This window comes from Balaenoptera acutorostrata, chromosome 7 (assembly GCF_949987535.1).
Source record: "Balaenoptera acutorostrata chromosome 7, mBalAcu1.1, whole genome shotgun sequence".
NCBI lineage: Eukaryota > Metazoa > Chordata > Mammalia > Artiodactyla > Balaenopteridae > Balaenoptera > Balaenoptera acutorostrata.
Window position 1 is genome coordinate 27,521,230 of NC_080070.1, and position 18,273 is coordinate 27,539,502.

General features: G+C 32.6%; 1 protein-coding gene across 6 annotated transcripts in view; it reads left to right on the plus strand.

Annotated features, from left to right (window-relative positions):
• POT1 (protection of telomeres 1) overlaps nucleotides 1-18,273 on the plus strand; it is an 80,447-nt gene that overhangs the window by 46,916 nt on the left and 15,258 nt on the right. For all 6 annotated transcript variants that reach the window (XM_057550340.1, XM_057550337.1, XM_057550339.1 and 3 more), the window contains 5 exons: nucleotides 514-804; nucleotides 5,525-5,680; nucleotides 10,722-10,891; nucleotides 11,996-12,084; nucleotides 16,482-16,538. In XM_057550340.1, the coding sequence (XP_057406323.1) occupies nucleotides 514-804; nucleotides 5,525-5,680; nucleotides 10,722-10,891; nucleotides 11,996-12,084; nucleotides 16,482-16,538 (763 nt within the window). The remainder of the gene's footprint in view (nucleotides 1-513; nucleotides 805-5,524; nucleotides 5,681-10,721; nucleotides 10,892-11,995; nucleotides 12,085-16,481; nucleotides 16,539-18,273) is intronic.

Here is an 18,273-nt window from a genome sequence, read left to right on the forward strand (position 1 = left end):
ACTGAGCCTTGAAATTCAGAAAGCCAATGTTTTTAAGGCATATCTCAGCTCTCTCAGTCAGACTGATGAGCCCTTAGCCTCAGCTGCATTTTACTAACTTCAAACTCTTACATTTTAAGTGTTCTAGTTATCCCTATAATATTCATAAGTAACTGTTACTTATTATCCTTTTTCCTTTTATAAAGTATACCTTAATAAAAAAACTAATAGATGTTTTGTTAGTAAAACTGCCAGCCTGATAGTATTAGGGAGGCTGCCACCTAGCTCTTTAAAAAATAAAAATAATTTTGCATAGTGTTTTACAGTTTACATGGTGCTTGTGCATTTTGATATAGCCCAGTAGATTTTATAATTTCATATGCTAATTAAATGAAATATTTAAAGAATTATGTCCTCTATTAACTATGCTGGCAAGATTTTATAATCTCACAAGTGTTTCCAGTTCCTAGGTTCTGGCATCAGTAACCTGTTTTGTTTGTTTGTGTTTTGTTTTCTACTTTGCCACTTTCTTAGATCCAAGTATATAAAAAGGAGACTCAAGGTATCACCAGCTCTGGCTTTGCGTCTTTGACATTTGAGGGAACTTTGGGAGCTCCTATCATACCTCGTACGTCAAGCAAGTGTTTTAACTTCACCGCTGAGGACCACAAAATGGTAGAAGCCTTACGTGTTTGGGCATCTACTCATATTTCACCTTCTTCAACGTTAGTGAAATTGTGTGATGTCCAGCCAATGCAGTATTTTGACCTGACTTGTCAGCTCTTGGGCAAAGCAGAAGTGGATGGAGCATCATTTCTTCTAAAGGTAGATATTTTTAAATACTTGAAATTGTGTTGCAAGTTACCATGACCTATAAGCCTGTAAAGAGCTTATATTTCAGCATTCTGATGGAATAAATATGCATACTGTGTATTAAGAACTTAAAATCTAACCATTTTTAATAAGCCTGTAATTTCTATGCAACTTTACTCTTGAACTTCTCTTCTTTATCCTATACTTCTAGAGAAAAATAGTATTACCAGATCTACATTTTAAGTATAGTATTGTTTATGTTGTGTTTATATATTTCTTATTAGTACTAACAAAATGAGTTGTTTTCTATTGCTATTTTTAAGTTGCAGTTCTAAAAATGCATATTTCTGTTTCCCTATCAAGAATGTAGCCTTCCTTCTCACTCATTTGCCTTCTTCTTGGCCCATTGATGTTGGGTTCTCTTCCCACGTTATTTCACTGTCTGCTTCATAGGTAGATCATGGATGGTTTTGAAGTGTTTATTTTTCTTGTTATATTTTATTTTGTTCTTAAATCTGCAGGGAAAAAAAGTGACATAAGACCCACCTAATCTTTGTTTACACCTATCCCAATTTATTCATGAAGAGCTTCTGGAGAGGACAGTTGTCTGATACCATCCTCACCTACCTAGCCTAGGCAGGATGCATTTAAACAAACACTGCTTCAGCCCTGCTTCTCTGGTTCTTTCTTTAACTTCTGACTCTTTGGAACGATGGAACAGGATATGGAGTACAGTGGCCCTTGGACAAATATTGGGGTTTAGCATTATTATCAGTTATACCTTACCGATATTAAAGAACAGTGAAGATAGAAATTATTGAATAAAATACAAAGTTTTTGAAGTTGAAAATAGCGCATATTTATATACACATGAAATGCTCTGAAAAAGTAAATGCATGCTATAAAAAAACATAAATAAGTTAAGTATGACAAAATTGAAGCTAGAGCAACATAAACTCATCCAAACAAAATGAGAAAATCTTAGGTCAGCCAGTCATACTTTATGCCCAGAGTGACATATTTAACAAATGAGTGTTTGCTAATCACTGAACACTTCCAATGACAAAAAATTGGCTGTGCAGAGAAGTATTCTCCACCTTTTGGCTGCTGTATTGAGCGTAAATTCTTAAATTCTGAGATAAAACCTGCCACCTTTTAGCTGACGTAGCTGAATCTACATTTTCCTTCTAAAGCAAGAAAACATGCCTGCATCCCATTTTTATAGATAGCCTTTTCGGATAAGTAAAAACAGCTTTCATGTAGATATTATTTTAAAATACAGCATTCGGAAGTGAATGTAAGAAATTACATTAGTAAGACTTTCTTGAGGACAATTTAAAAGAAATCTCAAAAATCTCTCTATGCTCTTTGTCTCAACAACTCTATTTTCATAAATTTATTTTATAGTAATAATTTAAAATGTGGAAAAATGCCTTTAAAGGAATATTTATCCTTATATTTCTTGCAGTAACAAAAATCAGAAAAAACATACTAGCAATGGAGAACTTCGTGAATTATTTATGTGTTGTGGAATACTCTGTGACTAAAATGACATTGTAGACATATACTTATTGATATAGAAATTCACAATATTCTCTTTAGTGATTAATGTACTTTCATGTATATACTAAAAATGTATTATATGTATAGCAAAAAATATATTGAGAGGACTACATAGCAATATTTTGCTCATTTTATCTATGGGAAGTCAAATTTTAAGTGATTTTTTTTTTCTGAAATTGATTTTCCTATCCCAAACTAGGAATAATTTTTTTAAATTTTGTTTTGAAAACAAAAGGAGCCAGACCTTACTCCAAATGAGTTCGGGTCAACATGGAATAGCGTAATTATTTCCTGTCTCAACTGAGATATGATGCTAATATTGGTCTCTTTATTAGTAACTACGATACATTCATTTTAATTATTCTAGTAGATATGATTCCCCCAAATACTGTTGTTTCTAAAAGAAGTTAGTTTTAATTATAGGTTATTAAGACTATAATGTTAATAAGAAGAGATTAAAGGCTATGGTTGGAGATAGACTCAAAGATAAAATTTAGAGCCTTAAATGTCTTCATGAACAAAGAAAGAAAAAAAAGCATAGCATATCAGAATAATCTTTCAAGTCAAGAAATTGAAAAAGTAACAAACAGAATTATAGAAAGTATGAGGTAGTATTTTAATAAGGTATTTAATTTTTGGATAGGTAATTTTAACATTGCCTAGAAATTTAAAAGATATTTTTAAGTGATATATAGTAAAAAATTTCTCTCCTTGACTTCCTCTCTTGTCCCCATTCTACTATAATAATAAAAATAACATTAACATTTCAAATTGTCAAAGAAGGATTGTTAAATGGTGATTGTTATCTATTTGGAAAAAAGAATTCGATCTGTATAAAATATGCAGATACCTAACAGATTGAGTTTTGATACAAGATTACAAAAGTTCCAGAATTTCAACACAAGGTCTGACTTATACTCTCCTCTCTCAGCCCCTCTTTCAGAAAACTCATGGATTGATCTGTAAAGCCATTTTAAAGTCTCAAAAACACATATACAAAATGAAAGAACAAATTCCAAGTGAAGAAAAATGCGACATAATGTTACTACTCCCAAAGTGATTGTCCTGGTTCTTTGAATAATTTAGGAAACAGAGTGAGTGACACAAACTCATGATTGTTTATTTACAACTTAGCACTGTCACCAACATTATTCAGTACTTTCTCTGTAATCTGACACTGGCAGACACCTGTATAGATATGCGGTGTTTTCCAAACAACCCAGTCAAAAAATAAGCGGAAGACCTAAATAGACATTTCTCCAAAGAAGACTTACAGATAGCCAACAGGCACATGAAAAGATGCTCAACATCACTAATTATTAAAGAAATGCAGATTAAAACTACAGTGAGGTACTGCCTCAAACTGGTCAGAATGGCCATCATTAAAAAGTCTACAACTAACAAGTGCTGGAGAGGGTGTGGAGAAAAGGGAACCCTCCTACATTGTTGGTAAGAATGTAAATTGGTGCAACCCCTATGGAGAACAGTATGGAGGTTATTTAAAAAACTGAAAATAGAGTTCTCATGATTCAGCAATCCTATTCCTGGGCATATATCTGGAAAAGACAAAAACTCTAATTTGAAAAGATACATCCAATTTTCATAGCAGCACTATTTACGGTAGCCTTGACATGGAAGCCACCTAAATGTCTATTAACGGATAAAGAATATGTGGTGTATATATACAGTGGAATATTACTCAGCCATAAAACAGAATGAAATAATGCCATTTGCAGCAACATGGATGGACCTAGAAATTATAGTAATAAGTGAAGTAAGTCAGAGAAAGGCAAACATCATATGATATCACTTATATGTGGAATCTAAGCAAATGATACAAATGAACTTATTTACAAAACAGAAATAGATTCACAGACATAGAAAACAAATTTATGGTTACCAAAAGGGAAAGGATGGGGGGGAAGGATAAATTAGGAGTTTGGGATTAACAGATACACACGACTGTATATAAAATAGATAAGCAACAAGGACCTATGTATAGCACAGGGAACTATATTCAATATCTTATAATAACCTATAATGGAAAATAATCTGAAAAAGATATATGTGTGTGTGTCTGTGTATGTGTATAACTGAATCACTTTGCTGTACACCTGAAACTAGCACAACATTGTAAATCAACTATACTTCAATTTAAAAAAAAAATAACAGTTTAAAAAAAAAAAAAGGAAATGTGGTGTTTTCTATTTAAGTAGACTGTTCACTCTTACCCAGCCGAAGTTCTGACATGCAGAGGCATTCTCACCTCTCTCCAAATGTCTTTTGTCCCTCCCTGTTATAGCATAGCATAGCCTCAAGCTCATCTCTTCCAGCCCTAGCACAGCACAGGCTAGCTCAGGTCTTAAGGACGGGATAGTGCATACTCGTCCTGGGCCCCTGTTCCCATCCTTACCTCAAGGTGACTTAAATAGCAATCCAACCTACCTTTCCCTTTCCATCACCCATGATTGTCATTCATTTGTGTTCATAACATCTAACATAAACAAAATATTCATATCTGTACTTTCAAAGGCCTTTTCCAAATCAGAACAAAGTGGAAAAATGGGCAGAGGTCAGATTAGTTCCCTAAAAGCTAGGAATTTATACTTAAGAAAATTAGCAGAGATACTTGTAAAGGTTTATATGCAAGATGGTAATTACTAAATTATTTAAAATAGCAAAAATTTTGAAACAAGTCAAATGGCCAAAAAAGGGATTGGTTTAATAAATTTGTTTGCATCTATAACGTAAAGTAATGTGAAGCCATTGAAAATCCTATTTTAGAAGAATATTTAAATTGCCTGAAAAACTGCCCAGCAATAAATTAAGAAATGAAAAGCAGAATAGAATGCCAGTTTGGTAAAAAGAAAAAAAGACATATATATTATAAATACATAGAAGAAAAAAAAGGTAAGTAAATTCAACAATATATTAATAGTTTTTCTAAGCTCATAGCTGTTTGAATTTTTTTCCTTACATTTTATTCATTACCTATACATATGTAGTCCTTTTACAATCAGGAAAGAATATACATCATATTCAAAGTTTAACAGATATTTGGGGGAATATATTTAATTACTTTTAAGCTATGTCACCAGCAAATAAAACTCTTCTAGCCTCCACAATTTTACAAAAAGATCATTAAACTTTTGTTCTACTTCTTGTGCAGGTATGGGATGGCACCAAGACCCCATTCCCATCTTGGAGAGTCTTAATACAAGACCTTGTTCTTGAAGGTGATTTAAGTCACATCCACCGGGTGCAGAATCTGACAATAGACATTTTAGTCTATGACAACCATGTTCAAGTGGCCAAATCTTTAAAGGTGATGTTGTGTAGCAAGCATGTTTGCTCTTTTGTATTTTTATAAATTTTAGGGTAAATCACATGTTAGATGATATTTGAGGTCTAGAAACTAACTACAAATTAATTTTTTTCTTTAATTTGTAAAATGTGTATTTAAATTATTAGAAGATATATTAAATTATAATGGCTTGAACAGCTTTTTTAAAGTTAAAGAATGTTTCCTGAATATCTTAAAGCTGTGCCCAATTTCACTATGGAAATAAAGAAAAATTTTTTTCTGCAATAAAATTTGCCTTAAAATAACAAAGGATGTATAAAATATTGGTAAACTTAAATGATAAGCTCTTTTACTTGGTTTGAAAAAATCCAGTCTTTAACTTTTTACTCATTAGTCTAAGAAATTGTTAATCCACCTCTAAAATATATTGATAAATTATCTGTGTGTACCATACAGTTTATTAGAATTTGCTCACTGTTTTTGAGACGCGGTTTTCTAGGTAAAATAACGCTGCTTAGTTTTGGCACTTCTTGCTTATCAATAACATTTTAAGGAATATTTTTCTTCATTTTACCGTGTCTTCTATTTGCAAGTAACCTTTCTTGCAAAGAATGCTGTCATTGATAATAATGATAATAATAGTAACATTTGTTAAGCACTTCCTATGTATTTAGCACTGTCCTGTGCAATAGGTACTGTCATCGTTTCTGTTTTATAAATGAGAAAACTCAGGCACTCAGAGGCCCAAGATTTCGCAGCTACTTGGGTAAAGCCTGTATTTGAATGTACATCTGTTTCCAGAGCTAATCTTCTTAAGCAGTATAAAGAAATTAATTTCTTTATTGCAAATAGCTTCCATCCTACATTTAGGGAGTTATATAACCTACTTATGGGAAGAAAATAGGGAAAGTGAATTGTAATTTCTTTAGATCTGAATTTTAGTGCCCGGTTTATTTTTTGCAAATAAATGTTCTTGGGGAAGGAAATATTTCCCCTTTTATACTGTGTTACAAAGAAGCCCACCCAACTCAATAAATTAGGTTAACGTCCAGGTCAAGGAAGGTGATAACTGTACTCTTTTGTCCTTTATGAGTGTTCATACCTTTCATATCAGAAAATTGACTGTTGACGATATATTTTTGATGCTTTTACTTGATTTTATCTGCATTGATTAGCTTATTTCAAAAATGAATTTAATGATAAAGCCAATTCTAAAGTCTTTTTAAAATACAGATAGAGTTCTTTTACGAATGAAAAAGATTTACATTTTAGATTTGACTTTCACGGTTTAATTCCCTTCTCTTTCCCTATGCTGTGTCTATAGGTCTTTTGTTCCTCTCTCTTGTCCTGATTTCCTTGTCCCAAGTCCTGAACAGCACCTGCCACAGTGCTTTCCATGTAGTAAGGGTGAAGTAAATAACATCTGCTGGTGAATGCATGAATCAATGAGCGCTGTGAATTTTTTTCAGATTTTTTTTCATTTCCTTTGTCTGCTTTATCTCACCCACTAGAGGGTGCTATGAGCACACATAATTCAGAAAATGAAGGGCAATTAATTTTTCTCTAAAGATATCATGACATTTACCTACAATGTAACAAAAATGAAAAGGGTTTTCTCTATGTGTAAATAATATAACTGTAGGCTTTTATTTAATGTACATTGACATCACATTTTATTTGTTCTGAGGCAACCTCTATACTAACCATTTCGTATTTTTTTAAGAAATGCCCAGAGTCAAATGATATTGATATCAATTAATTCTTGTCAACACTTGACGATAACTGCTTAAAATTGCATATTTATATTGAAATGCGTGGAATACATGTATTTTTGTTGAATAGGAACAGGAAAAAAATGTGATTTTTATTTTATGTAATAAAGAGGATAGTTAAGGCAATTATAAAGTACAATATAATTGAACTCTATATACGATACATTTTACAGCTAAAGTTGCCCTTAACGTTTTTCCTAAACCTTGCTTTTTAAGTAAGTTATCTCCTTCCCTAAACATTTTACACACACACACACACACACACACACACACACACACACTCTTCAAACCTTTTGTCTACAAACAAAAGCAGTGTATTTTCAATCCCCAGACTTATTCTGACACAATTTAAAAATAATTATAAAACACACGTAGTTCTAATTATGTTTGGCATTCAGTGACCCAAGAACTATAGTTTGGTTATTTTCAGACATATACAGGTCATTAAAAATATTAAACCTAAAGGGAAATTTTTGAAAGTTTATAAGGAATATTTAAGTTATTTCTAAAGGAATAAACATTTTTTAATAGCCAGTTTGCTTTGCTTTATTTTTACTGTTTCTGTATTAAAAAGGGCTTTTACAACATTTTTAGAGGTATGTTTTATAATTTTTTTGGTTATTACCAACAAGACGATTTGTTTGTTATATATTTGTCTATTATAACAGAGCATCTGGCACATTTTATAATATATTTAGCAAGCTTAAAAAAAAATGCAATGCTGCCTCCAGAAGGAATTTCTGGAAATAACAGTTTGTCATTTTTATAGCCTATATATATAAAATTCTCTCTTGGTCATTAAAATATAATTTTGTTTTATTATGAAATACAATAGTAAAGAAGATAGTATAACAAACATCTGCATGCCTGTCGTCCAAACTTAACATTTCTAAATGTTTTGTACACTTATTTCAGGTACTTTTAATTTTAAGAAATGAAATTTCTACATGTGGAACCTTCTTTGTACCTCTGCTTATTCTAATTTTTTGCTCCCCAATATCCTCTTTTTATTTACCCTAACATGTACGTGTGCACACCCATGTTTATTAGGGTTTTATATACTTTTGTCTGAAAAATGCATATGGTTATGTATCATTCTATAATTTGCTTTTTTCCTTTGACATTATATTTGTAAGATTTATCCGTGTTCATATATGTGTCTGCATTAATACCAGCCTGTCTTAATTATCATACCTTTATTTCTAAATGATATTTCATAGGTTAAGCCCTCGCTCCCAGTTCAGTCTTCAAAACTAACTTGACTGTTCACTTTCAGATCAGTTTTTACAATTCCTTGAAAGGCACTGGAGATTTAGATGGAAATTGCATTGATTTTTTTTTTTTTTTTTTTAATTTTATAGCTACTTTATTTCTTTCTTTCTTTCTTTTCTTTTTTTTTTTTTTTTTTTTTTTTGGCTGTGTTGGGTCTTCGGTTCGTGTGAGGGCTTTCTCTAGTTACGGCAAGTGGGGGCCACTCTTCATCGCGGTGCAGGGACCGCTCTTCATCGCGGTGCGCGGGCCTTTCACTATCGCGGCCCCTCCCGTTGCGGGGCACAGGCTCCAGACGCGCAGGCTCAGTAGTTGTGGCTCACGGGCCCAGCTGCTCCGTGGCATGTGGGATCTTCCAAGACCAGGGCTCGAACCCGTGTCCCCTGCATTAGCAGGCAGATTCTCAACCACTGCGCCACCAGGGAAGCCCCATTGATTTTAAAGAATAATTAATTAGGAAATTATCTTTATAATGTTGAAACTTTTCATTTATGATTATGGTATCTTTCGCCTTGTGTCTGGCCTTCTTTAAGTCCTTTGTAGATTATATACATTTACTGCACTAACATATTATGTATATTAAAAAGAATTACAGAGTAATAAATGTTCAAAAAGAATGACATAAAAGTAGATAGAAATAGACATATTTCCTTCCATCATCTTACTTTGGAGACCATGAGGAAAATCAGTTTTGTCATCTTGTGTGTGTGTGTGTGTGTGTGTGTGTGTGTCCTTCTCTGACTCTATTTACCCTGCTCCCCTGCTGTTCTGTCAGTGGAAGAAGTTAGAGAAGAAAAGACTAAGTGCCTTACCTCCTTATAAAACCCGTGATTGGATGGGAAAAAGATCCTTGAGAATGAAGGAGTAGCTCTGGGAGTGTGGATTTTTTCCCCTTATTTTTCCCCCCATTTCTCTCCTCCATCACATACAGAGGGTGATGAGGAGAAATACAATGATCTGAAACAGCAATAAGCAGAGGTGGGAGGTTGGTTTACTACCTTCTCTTTCTTTATATTCCCCCATGTATAGCTTTTCTGTTACACAGAATCTCACCACTGTTAATCTTGACCTTGTAGGAAAAAAAGAGAATGGTAGTCCCACAGTCATCAGCAGTCAGGATTGCTGCTTTATACAAATGAATTAAATTTCCTAGTTGGTAACTAGCTCCTTTTGTTTATAACTCTTTCTTCATAAAAATAAATGTGATTTAGGTAATATAGCTTCTTCCTTTGAGTAGGTGTCAGTTTCTTTAATAAACATTCTGCATCTGTCTCTTTTTAAGTCTTCTACATTAAAAGAATATCAAATACTCCGTAATTAAGGATATTTTTAAGACTTAGTTTAGCAAAACATCTAAAATTAACTATAGGACATTTGGTTCAAAACTATAATTGGTTTAAATCTATATTTGAACTCACAGAAGGTGTTTCACATTATGGTGTACAGACAAAAATATTTACAGAAATTTTCTTTCCATAGAACTTGTGTAATAGAGGGAGTTTACTATTTTGATAGAGTAGTACATTTAAACATACTTTCTAGTATTCTCATAATGAGAGTGTTTTAGTGATCATATTTAATTAAATCTTACCTTAAATTAGTTAAAGCAGGTTATTTTCAGAAACCTTAACCAAATAGGTTTCTTAATCAAATAGAGGGCTTGGATTTGATTTAGGTAATAGGTTTCTTAGCTACCATATCTTACCAATGCTAAGACTCAATCTTATTTAACGTTTTAATATCTCTAAAATGGAAATATGCCTTTACATTTGAAAAATACTTACATATCTATACATGCATATGTATGGATACAAACACATACACACACACACACGTTTTGGTTTTGATACAGCGTCCTTGGGGCTGATATTGAGTACACATTAGTAGAACATACCAGTTTCCTTTCTGATGAGTCAACATCCCCGGTTATTGGTCTGTGCCCCATGTTAGTTGTTAAATATTGTATTAAAAATTGTTTGATTTTTTCTCCATTTTCTAAATAATAAATCATCTACTTTTAGGTTGGAAGCTTTCTTAGAATTTATAGCCTCCATACCAAACTTCAGTCAGTCAATTCAGAGAACCTGGCAACGTTTTTAGCCCTAGAGTTTCATCTCCATGGAGGCACCAGTTATGGTCGGGGAATCAGAGTGTTGCCAGAAAGTAACTCTGATGTGGATCAACTGAAAAAGTAAGCATATTATAAACCTATTTAGAAATTGTAAATAAGGTATTAATTAAGCCGATTTCTAGGATAATATTGTTCTGAGGTGGGAAGGGGGGCTCTAAGAGGTCTCTTTTAATTGATCCGCAGAGGCTTCCTTGCCATCATTCATTTTTTTAAATAGATGAACCAAATGAAATCAAGTGATGGTAGGTTCAAATAGCTACATAGTAGCAGAGCTGGGTTTATAGTCTAGGTTTTCCAGTAGTTACTTATGCTGTTACCTCTACTCTTTGCACTCATGTTCTACCATTTGCCACCTTCTCCAAGTACAGAAACAAACTGTGGAAGCTGGAGCTTAGCTAAAGTTTGGGAAACTTGATATATATATGTCTAGGGTGCCAAACACACTTGATCAATCATGGAAAAAATACTGCCTTTTTAAAGTGCGTATAACCGAGAAAATAGGTAATGGAATTATTTCAGGGTATCATATTTTTAAAACTTTTAGGTGTGCCCAGAAAGTGAATAGTACCTTAAATCCTGCTACACTTGCCGCTCCCTTTTCCTTGAAGTATTCCTGTTAGTGATGTGCGCAGAAACTCTTTGACCCGTATTCTAGGGAAATAAAAATTCTTCTACATATTTTCAAAGAGTTATAGAAAATATCCTTTTCAGTAAATTGAAATGACATAACTATTTTCCAAGTTTTAATATATTGAAATCAATATGACTTTATCATCAATGAAATTAGCTATTTTAATAACCTTCTATCAGTTTCCCTACTTTATTTCTCATATTGCAATATATAGCCACGTAGTATTTCACTACTTGAGTCTAGAGTGAGATTGTTCTGACTTACAATGTCATCCATTAAATACCCAGCTTATTTGCAGTATTTCATCATCCCACTGTTCTACTTGTGTCTTTCTAGACTTAGGTTTTTAAAATTTGAGGGTCTCTTGGAATCCCCTGATAATCTTAAAAAACTATAGTCCTACTGAAGAATGCATACACACACAGAATTTTTTATACAATTTCAGTGAGCTCTTGGTTTATTTGGGTAGAGCTAAACTGACCATTGTTTGACTTTGTTTTATGCAATTAAAAATTATATTCTTTCAATTACAGGGTTTTAGAATCTGTAGATTTGCCAGCCAATCAGTGTTTAGATGGTATATGTCAATCAGAACATGAGGACAGCTTTTCAAATATTTCAAGTAAGGACAGTTTTTTTCAATTTATTAAACTATAGTTGATTTACAATATTGTGCTCGTCTCAGGTATACAGTGTCAGATTCTTTTCTGTTATAGGTTATTAACAAGATATTGAATATAGTTTCATGTGCTTTAGAGTAAATCCTTGTTGTTTACCTATTTTATATATAGTGGTGTTTATTTATTAATCCCATGCTCCTAATGAGTAAGGATAATTTTTAATGTTGCCAGTTTAGTTTCTGCTAAGTAAAATGACTTTATCAACATAAATTCTCTTTTTTAATATATTCCTATCTCTATTTTTTTTTTTTTTTTGTTAAATCCATATTCATTGTAAAGAAACATGCTAAATCTTTATCAGTGTCCTGTGCAAAGGTAAACATTACTCCTCCCTTACCTGTATAGTTACATTTTCAAATTGGGGTGGTAAGGATTACTTGATTTGTGATATATGTAGTGTTGATGTGTATATATATGTATTTATTATAAATCTGTATTTATTTTCTACTAAACTATTTTGCTCATCAGTTTCTAAAAGGAACAAAGGTTGTTTTTGCTGCTTTATTTCAAATAGCCCAAGTATTTTTTGATCATACATATCTTAGAGTTCCCAGTTTTATTGAGTTAAGTACCTAATTACAAAATGTTAACAAACAATTGGTTGTTTATTTATATTATTGCCTGCCTGAATAGCTGACTATTCAAATCTAAATTTTAAAACACTCAATCTGTAAGATTTTTTTCTTTACCATTTTGTCTCAGTATTTGCTTATACATTCTGACACCTAGAATCTATATCATGTTTCTATCCCCTATTTTTTTTTTACAACCTAACTCCTTCCCTACTATGATCTATTTTATGAGTATTTACTCTCTTTCTGTATCAGTAATGATAAGCATTAAAATTAACATGTGTGGCTTGATGGGCACTTAGTCAGTGCCTACAGCCATTATTATTTTATCCTAACAGCACTCCTATGAGGTTGATATTATTCTTCCCTTTTATAGAAAGGAAACTGAGGCTTTGAGTGATGGGAGTCATATAATTTGTCCAGGGTCACTTAGCTATTAACTGATGACAAAGTCAGTCAGATTCAAATGCTGGCTATTTGATTTTTTTTGTACATGTTTATTTCTTCATTTTCTCTGCCTTAGAATTCTTCATATTTCCTAGCACATTGGTGATAGCATTTTAGCCTAATCTGTGATTATTTGAACTGCCATTAGGAGGCCAGTTTACTTCAATTGACAATCATTTGGAGACAGTATTAATTTGTAATTATACTTTTTGAAATCTCTTTTCTCCTTTTAAAAGGTATTTCTAACTGTTTTTAAATTACAAAAGTAGTACACGTGACAGTATCAAGCTACGTAGCCTTCCTATGCCTTTATGCCCACTCGCTGAGGTAAAGTTAACAGTTTAGTGTGATTTCTTCAACATCTTCATGTTTATATGAATATATATACTTCTACATAAACAGATAGGAGTTTTCCCTCTGTTTAAAATTTTTACAAAAATGGGACCATACTAGACTAGCTGCTTTATTTAACAATGTATCATAGACCTCTTTCTGGGGTAATTCATGTAGCTCAAACTCATTCTTTTAATAGTTACATTATATTTTATATGAGTCTAACATTATTAATTCAGCCATTTTCCATTTGATAGACATTCAGGTTGTTTCCAGTTTCTTACTCTTACAAATACTTCTTTAATAAACACCCTTGAACAATTGTACTTTCATGCTTATTGTTTCTCTAAAATAAACTCCTAAAGGTGGAGTTGAAGGATCAAAGAGTAAGCACATCTGTTATTTTCGTAGATGATGCCAGATTATATACCAAAATGTCATAGGATTCATATGCAAATAACAGTGTGGGAGAATGTCCTTTCCTCACACTCTCAGTGGTATTGGCCGTTGACAGTATAAGTAATTTTTTGACAGTTTGGTAGGTATAAGGTGATCTCTTATTTATTTTCCCCGAGTACATGGAAACTTAAAAATCTTATTATATATTTATTGGCCCTTTTTACTCCTTCTTTGAATTGTCTGCTCTTACCCTATACCTGATTTTCTGTCAGGTTCTTTATTTTTTTCTTATCAGTTTTGTGGGAGATTGTTGTATATATTTTGCAATATTTTCTCTATTTTCTTTTTATTTCACTTCATGCAGAATAGTAGATATTAAGTAATCAGATTCTTTGAAATTATACTTTGCCAGCTTAAGGTTCTCTTGCCATGGATTCTTATGTCATTTATTAGTGATGTTGAGGAAGATGGACAAGTAATGCATATGTTTGTATATGATGCCACATACAATAAATTATAAAAATACAACATACTATTATATATAATAGAATGTAGTAAGCTAAAGTAGTTGCAAAATATGGATACTTTTCTAAGTCTTAAATTCTTCATTTTGGAAAGCATTATTAAAACTTATTGCTATGGAAATTGAGTTATTTGTAGTGAGGTGGATGGACCTAGAGTCTGTCATACAGAGTGAAATAAGTCAGAAAGAGAAAAACAAATACCGTATGCTAACACATATATATGGAATCTAAAAAAAAAAATGGTTCTGAAGAACCTAGGGGCAGGACAGGAATAAAGACGCAGACGTAGAGAATGGACTTGAGGACACGGGGAGGGGGAAGGGTAAGCTGGGACGAAGTGAGAGAGTGGCCTGGACTTAATATACACTACCAAATGTAAAATAGATAGCTAGTGGGAAGCAGCCGCATAGCACAGGGAGATCAGCTAGGTGCTTTTTGACCACCTAGAGGGGTGGGATAGGGACGGTGGGAGGGAGACGCAAGAGGGAAGAGTTATGGGGATATATGTATATGTATAGCTGATTCAGTTTGTTATAAAGCAGAAACTAACCCACCATTGTAAAGCAACTATACTCCAATAAAGATGTTAAAAAAAAAAAGACATTGCTATGATCACTACTTTTGCTTTTTTTGTTAAAGTAAAATCATATTTTATGGTATTCATCAAGTCATCCTATTAAGTTTGGTAAATTTATTATTTTATCCACCTATCCCTTCATTCCCTTCACAATGTATTTTTTCAACATAAGAAGAATTTTCGAACATACAGAAAAGTTGAAACAATTGTACAGTCAACACTCATATACCCACCATCTGATTCTCCAGTTAACATGTCATTCTCTTTGCTGTGTCATTTATCTCTTTTTTAATGCATCGATCCAGTTTATTTTTTGATGCATTTCAAAGTAATTTGCAGACATAAGTACATCTCCTAAACACTTCAATGAATGAACATCATTATCTAGAGTTAAATATTTGTTTAGAATTCTCTTGTATTTTTGAGGTAAATTATATTCAATGAAATGGGCAACCTAGGTGTATCATTTCATGAGTTTTGGCTAACACATAAACTGCATAACCTAAGTCCCTCTTAAAATCAAGACCATTACTTTTTTGCAGAAAGCTCCGTCGTGCTCTTTCCCAGTCGATCCTCACCCCCAACCCCACCCCAGAAGTCCTGATTTTTTCCACCATAGATTAATTGTGCCTGTTCTAGAACTTCAGATAAATGCAATAACATGTTATGTACTCTTGTACATACTATTTGTTTTTGAGATTCATCCATGTTGCATATATCAGTGGTTTACTCCTTTTTAATGCTTAGTATTATGGTATGACATAGACATTTTTGAAAATATGAATTTCCAGTTGCAGCACCATGTTTTTTTTTTAAAGATGGCTTTGGTGTCTTTGTCAAAAATCAAATGAGTATAAATGTGGATTTACTTCTGAGCTTTGTGTTCAGTACTTAGTAGTGTGGTGTGAAGTAAGCATTTTTTTTCCTCATACTAATTTCCAGTTGTTAGAGAACCATTTTTTGAAAAGAGTTTTGCTTTCCATTTGGATTGCTTTGCTGCCTTTATCAAAAATCAAATGACCATGTAAATGTGGGTTTATTTCTGGACTTTCTATTTAATTCTGATAATATTATTTGTCATTCTTTATGTCAGTACCATATTCTTTTGTTCACTATAGCTTTATAGTAAATCTTGAAGTCATATAGTATAAGTCCTCCAATTTTGTTCTTTTTCAAGATTATATTCTAGATTCTAGATTCTTTGCCATTTCCACTTAAGTGATAGAATCTGCTTGTCTCTTTCTATAATAAAGCCTATGCAATTTTGATTAGAATTTTATTGAATCTACAGATCTATTGGGAAGAATATCAGTTCCTAACAATATTGAACCTTCCAATCCATGAACAAATGACATGAATCCATAAACAAATTTCACCATTTGTTTAGATTTTCTTCAGTTTCTCTCAGTAATGTTTTATAGTCAATGCCACATTGAGCTTTTAATGGATTTAAGAAATGTAATTCTTCTTTCCTTTTCTCCTAATAGGCTCTGGATCAGTATCACTATATGAGGTAGAAAGATGTCAACAACTATCGGCTACAAGTAAGACCATTTTCTTTTTTGTAATATGGGCACAATAGTGAGTATTATGAAGTCTGTCCTTATACTTATCTATCCACGAGGGCAAAAACATATCCGTGTTAATTTTAATCAATTCACACTATGTATTTAGTGGTGTGTGCATAAAGGAGTTCCTTAAAATATGCCCCAAAACTTTAATGTTAGCAATGATAGTTAATCTATCAGATACCCACCTTCTGATACTTCAGCTAAGATTAAAAAAAAGTTAACTATTTCTAAGCACAAGTCTATTAAATAAAATTCTGTAATATACTATTATAAAGATACGAGTTTCTCATTATTGGAGAAAGGACGTATAATTACGAAATGGGCTAGAAGAAAGAAGCTGTGGTATTGTATTAGAATTGGAGGTGTCAGTATGTACTCATGGTTTTAGAGACAGATACAGAAATAGATATATGTGTGTTTGTATATATGTATTCACTCACGTATACATTCAGACACATGCAGGTGCACGTGTATAAGTATAGGTATGAACATGTGTGCATATGTGCCCGAGCTCTGTTGATGAAAGGGCATAAAAACAAGGACACCCAGTAGCAAAGAGTACACCTAGTGTACAGATCTTAGTTTATAAATAATATTCCCAATCAGGGCTTCTTGGAGAAATAGCAGATTCCAGGGTTGGGATAGGAGAATTATAAGGTGATTCTGGAACATCTTGTTGTGCCAGAAAGTAGAGAATTTCTCAGGTTAATGGTGGCAGATGTCAAATCTCATACAATTTGAGTATCAAAATAAAAATTACTAGTGATGGCATAGAACTGATTGAGTAAAGTAGGAATCTATTAGTCCATATGGATAGTAAATAAATGAACAAAACAAATAAATAAATAAATGAGGTTGAATGGAAAGCTGTTATTTAAAATAGAATGGCAGCTGATAAATGTAAAAGGAATAATGAAGTTAGGGAAAAAATCACCATTTTTCAATCATGATAGTAATTATTTAGTTGCTAATCGTCAATGGATCTTAAACTAGCAGGATCCTAAATGTTTAATGAAATTGGGATATTTATATTTTATCAAATACTTTCTTATTAGTTATAAAGGGGGAAATAATAAGTTTATAGTGGAAAATCCTGCTGAACACCACCTTAATCAGCTGTGCAAAGTTAACATACCCAGGAATGAAAACACTGATATCATGTGCCTTTTGATGTCATGCAATGAGAAGGCCACAATATCACTTACACAGTAGTATTCCTACCAAAAATGCGTAATTGGTATCTGATCATGAGAAAAACCAGACACACCCAAATAAATGGCCTCTACTCCTCAAATATATTAGCGTCCTGAAAGACAAAGAAGAGCTGAGGAACCATTCTCTACATTGAAGGACTCCAAGGAGACAGGAAAAATAAATGCTACACATGGTTCAGGATTGGGTCCTAGACCTGAAAATAAAATGCTAAATAAGAGCATTATGGGGATAGTTGGAGAAATTTGAATAATGTCTGTTGATTCAGTGATAATCAATGTTTAATGTTCTGATGTTGAAAATTACATTGTAATATGTTAATGAAATTGCTTGTTCTTGTGAAATACATACTGAAGTACTTAGGGATAAAGGGGCAAAATGTCTGGAAGTTACTATCACGTATCTGCAAGGTTTATGTATATATGGAGAGATGGAGATAATGACAGATGGAGATGATGATAAATGTGACAAAATGTTACCAAATTTGACAATTAAT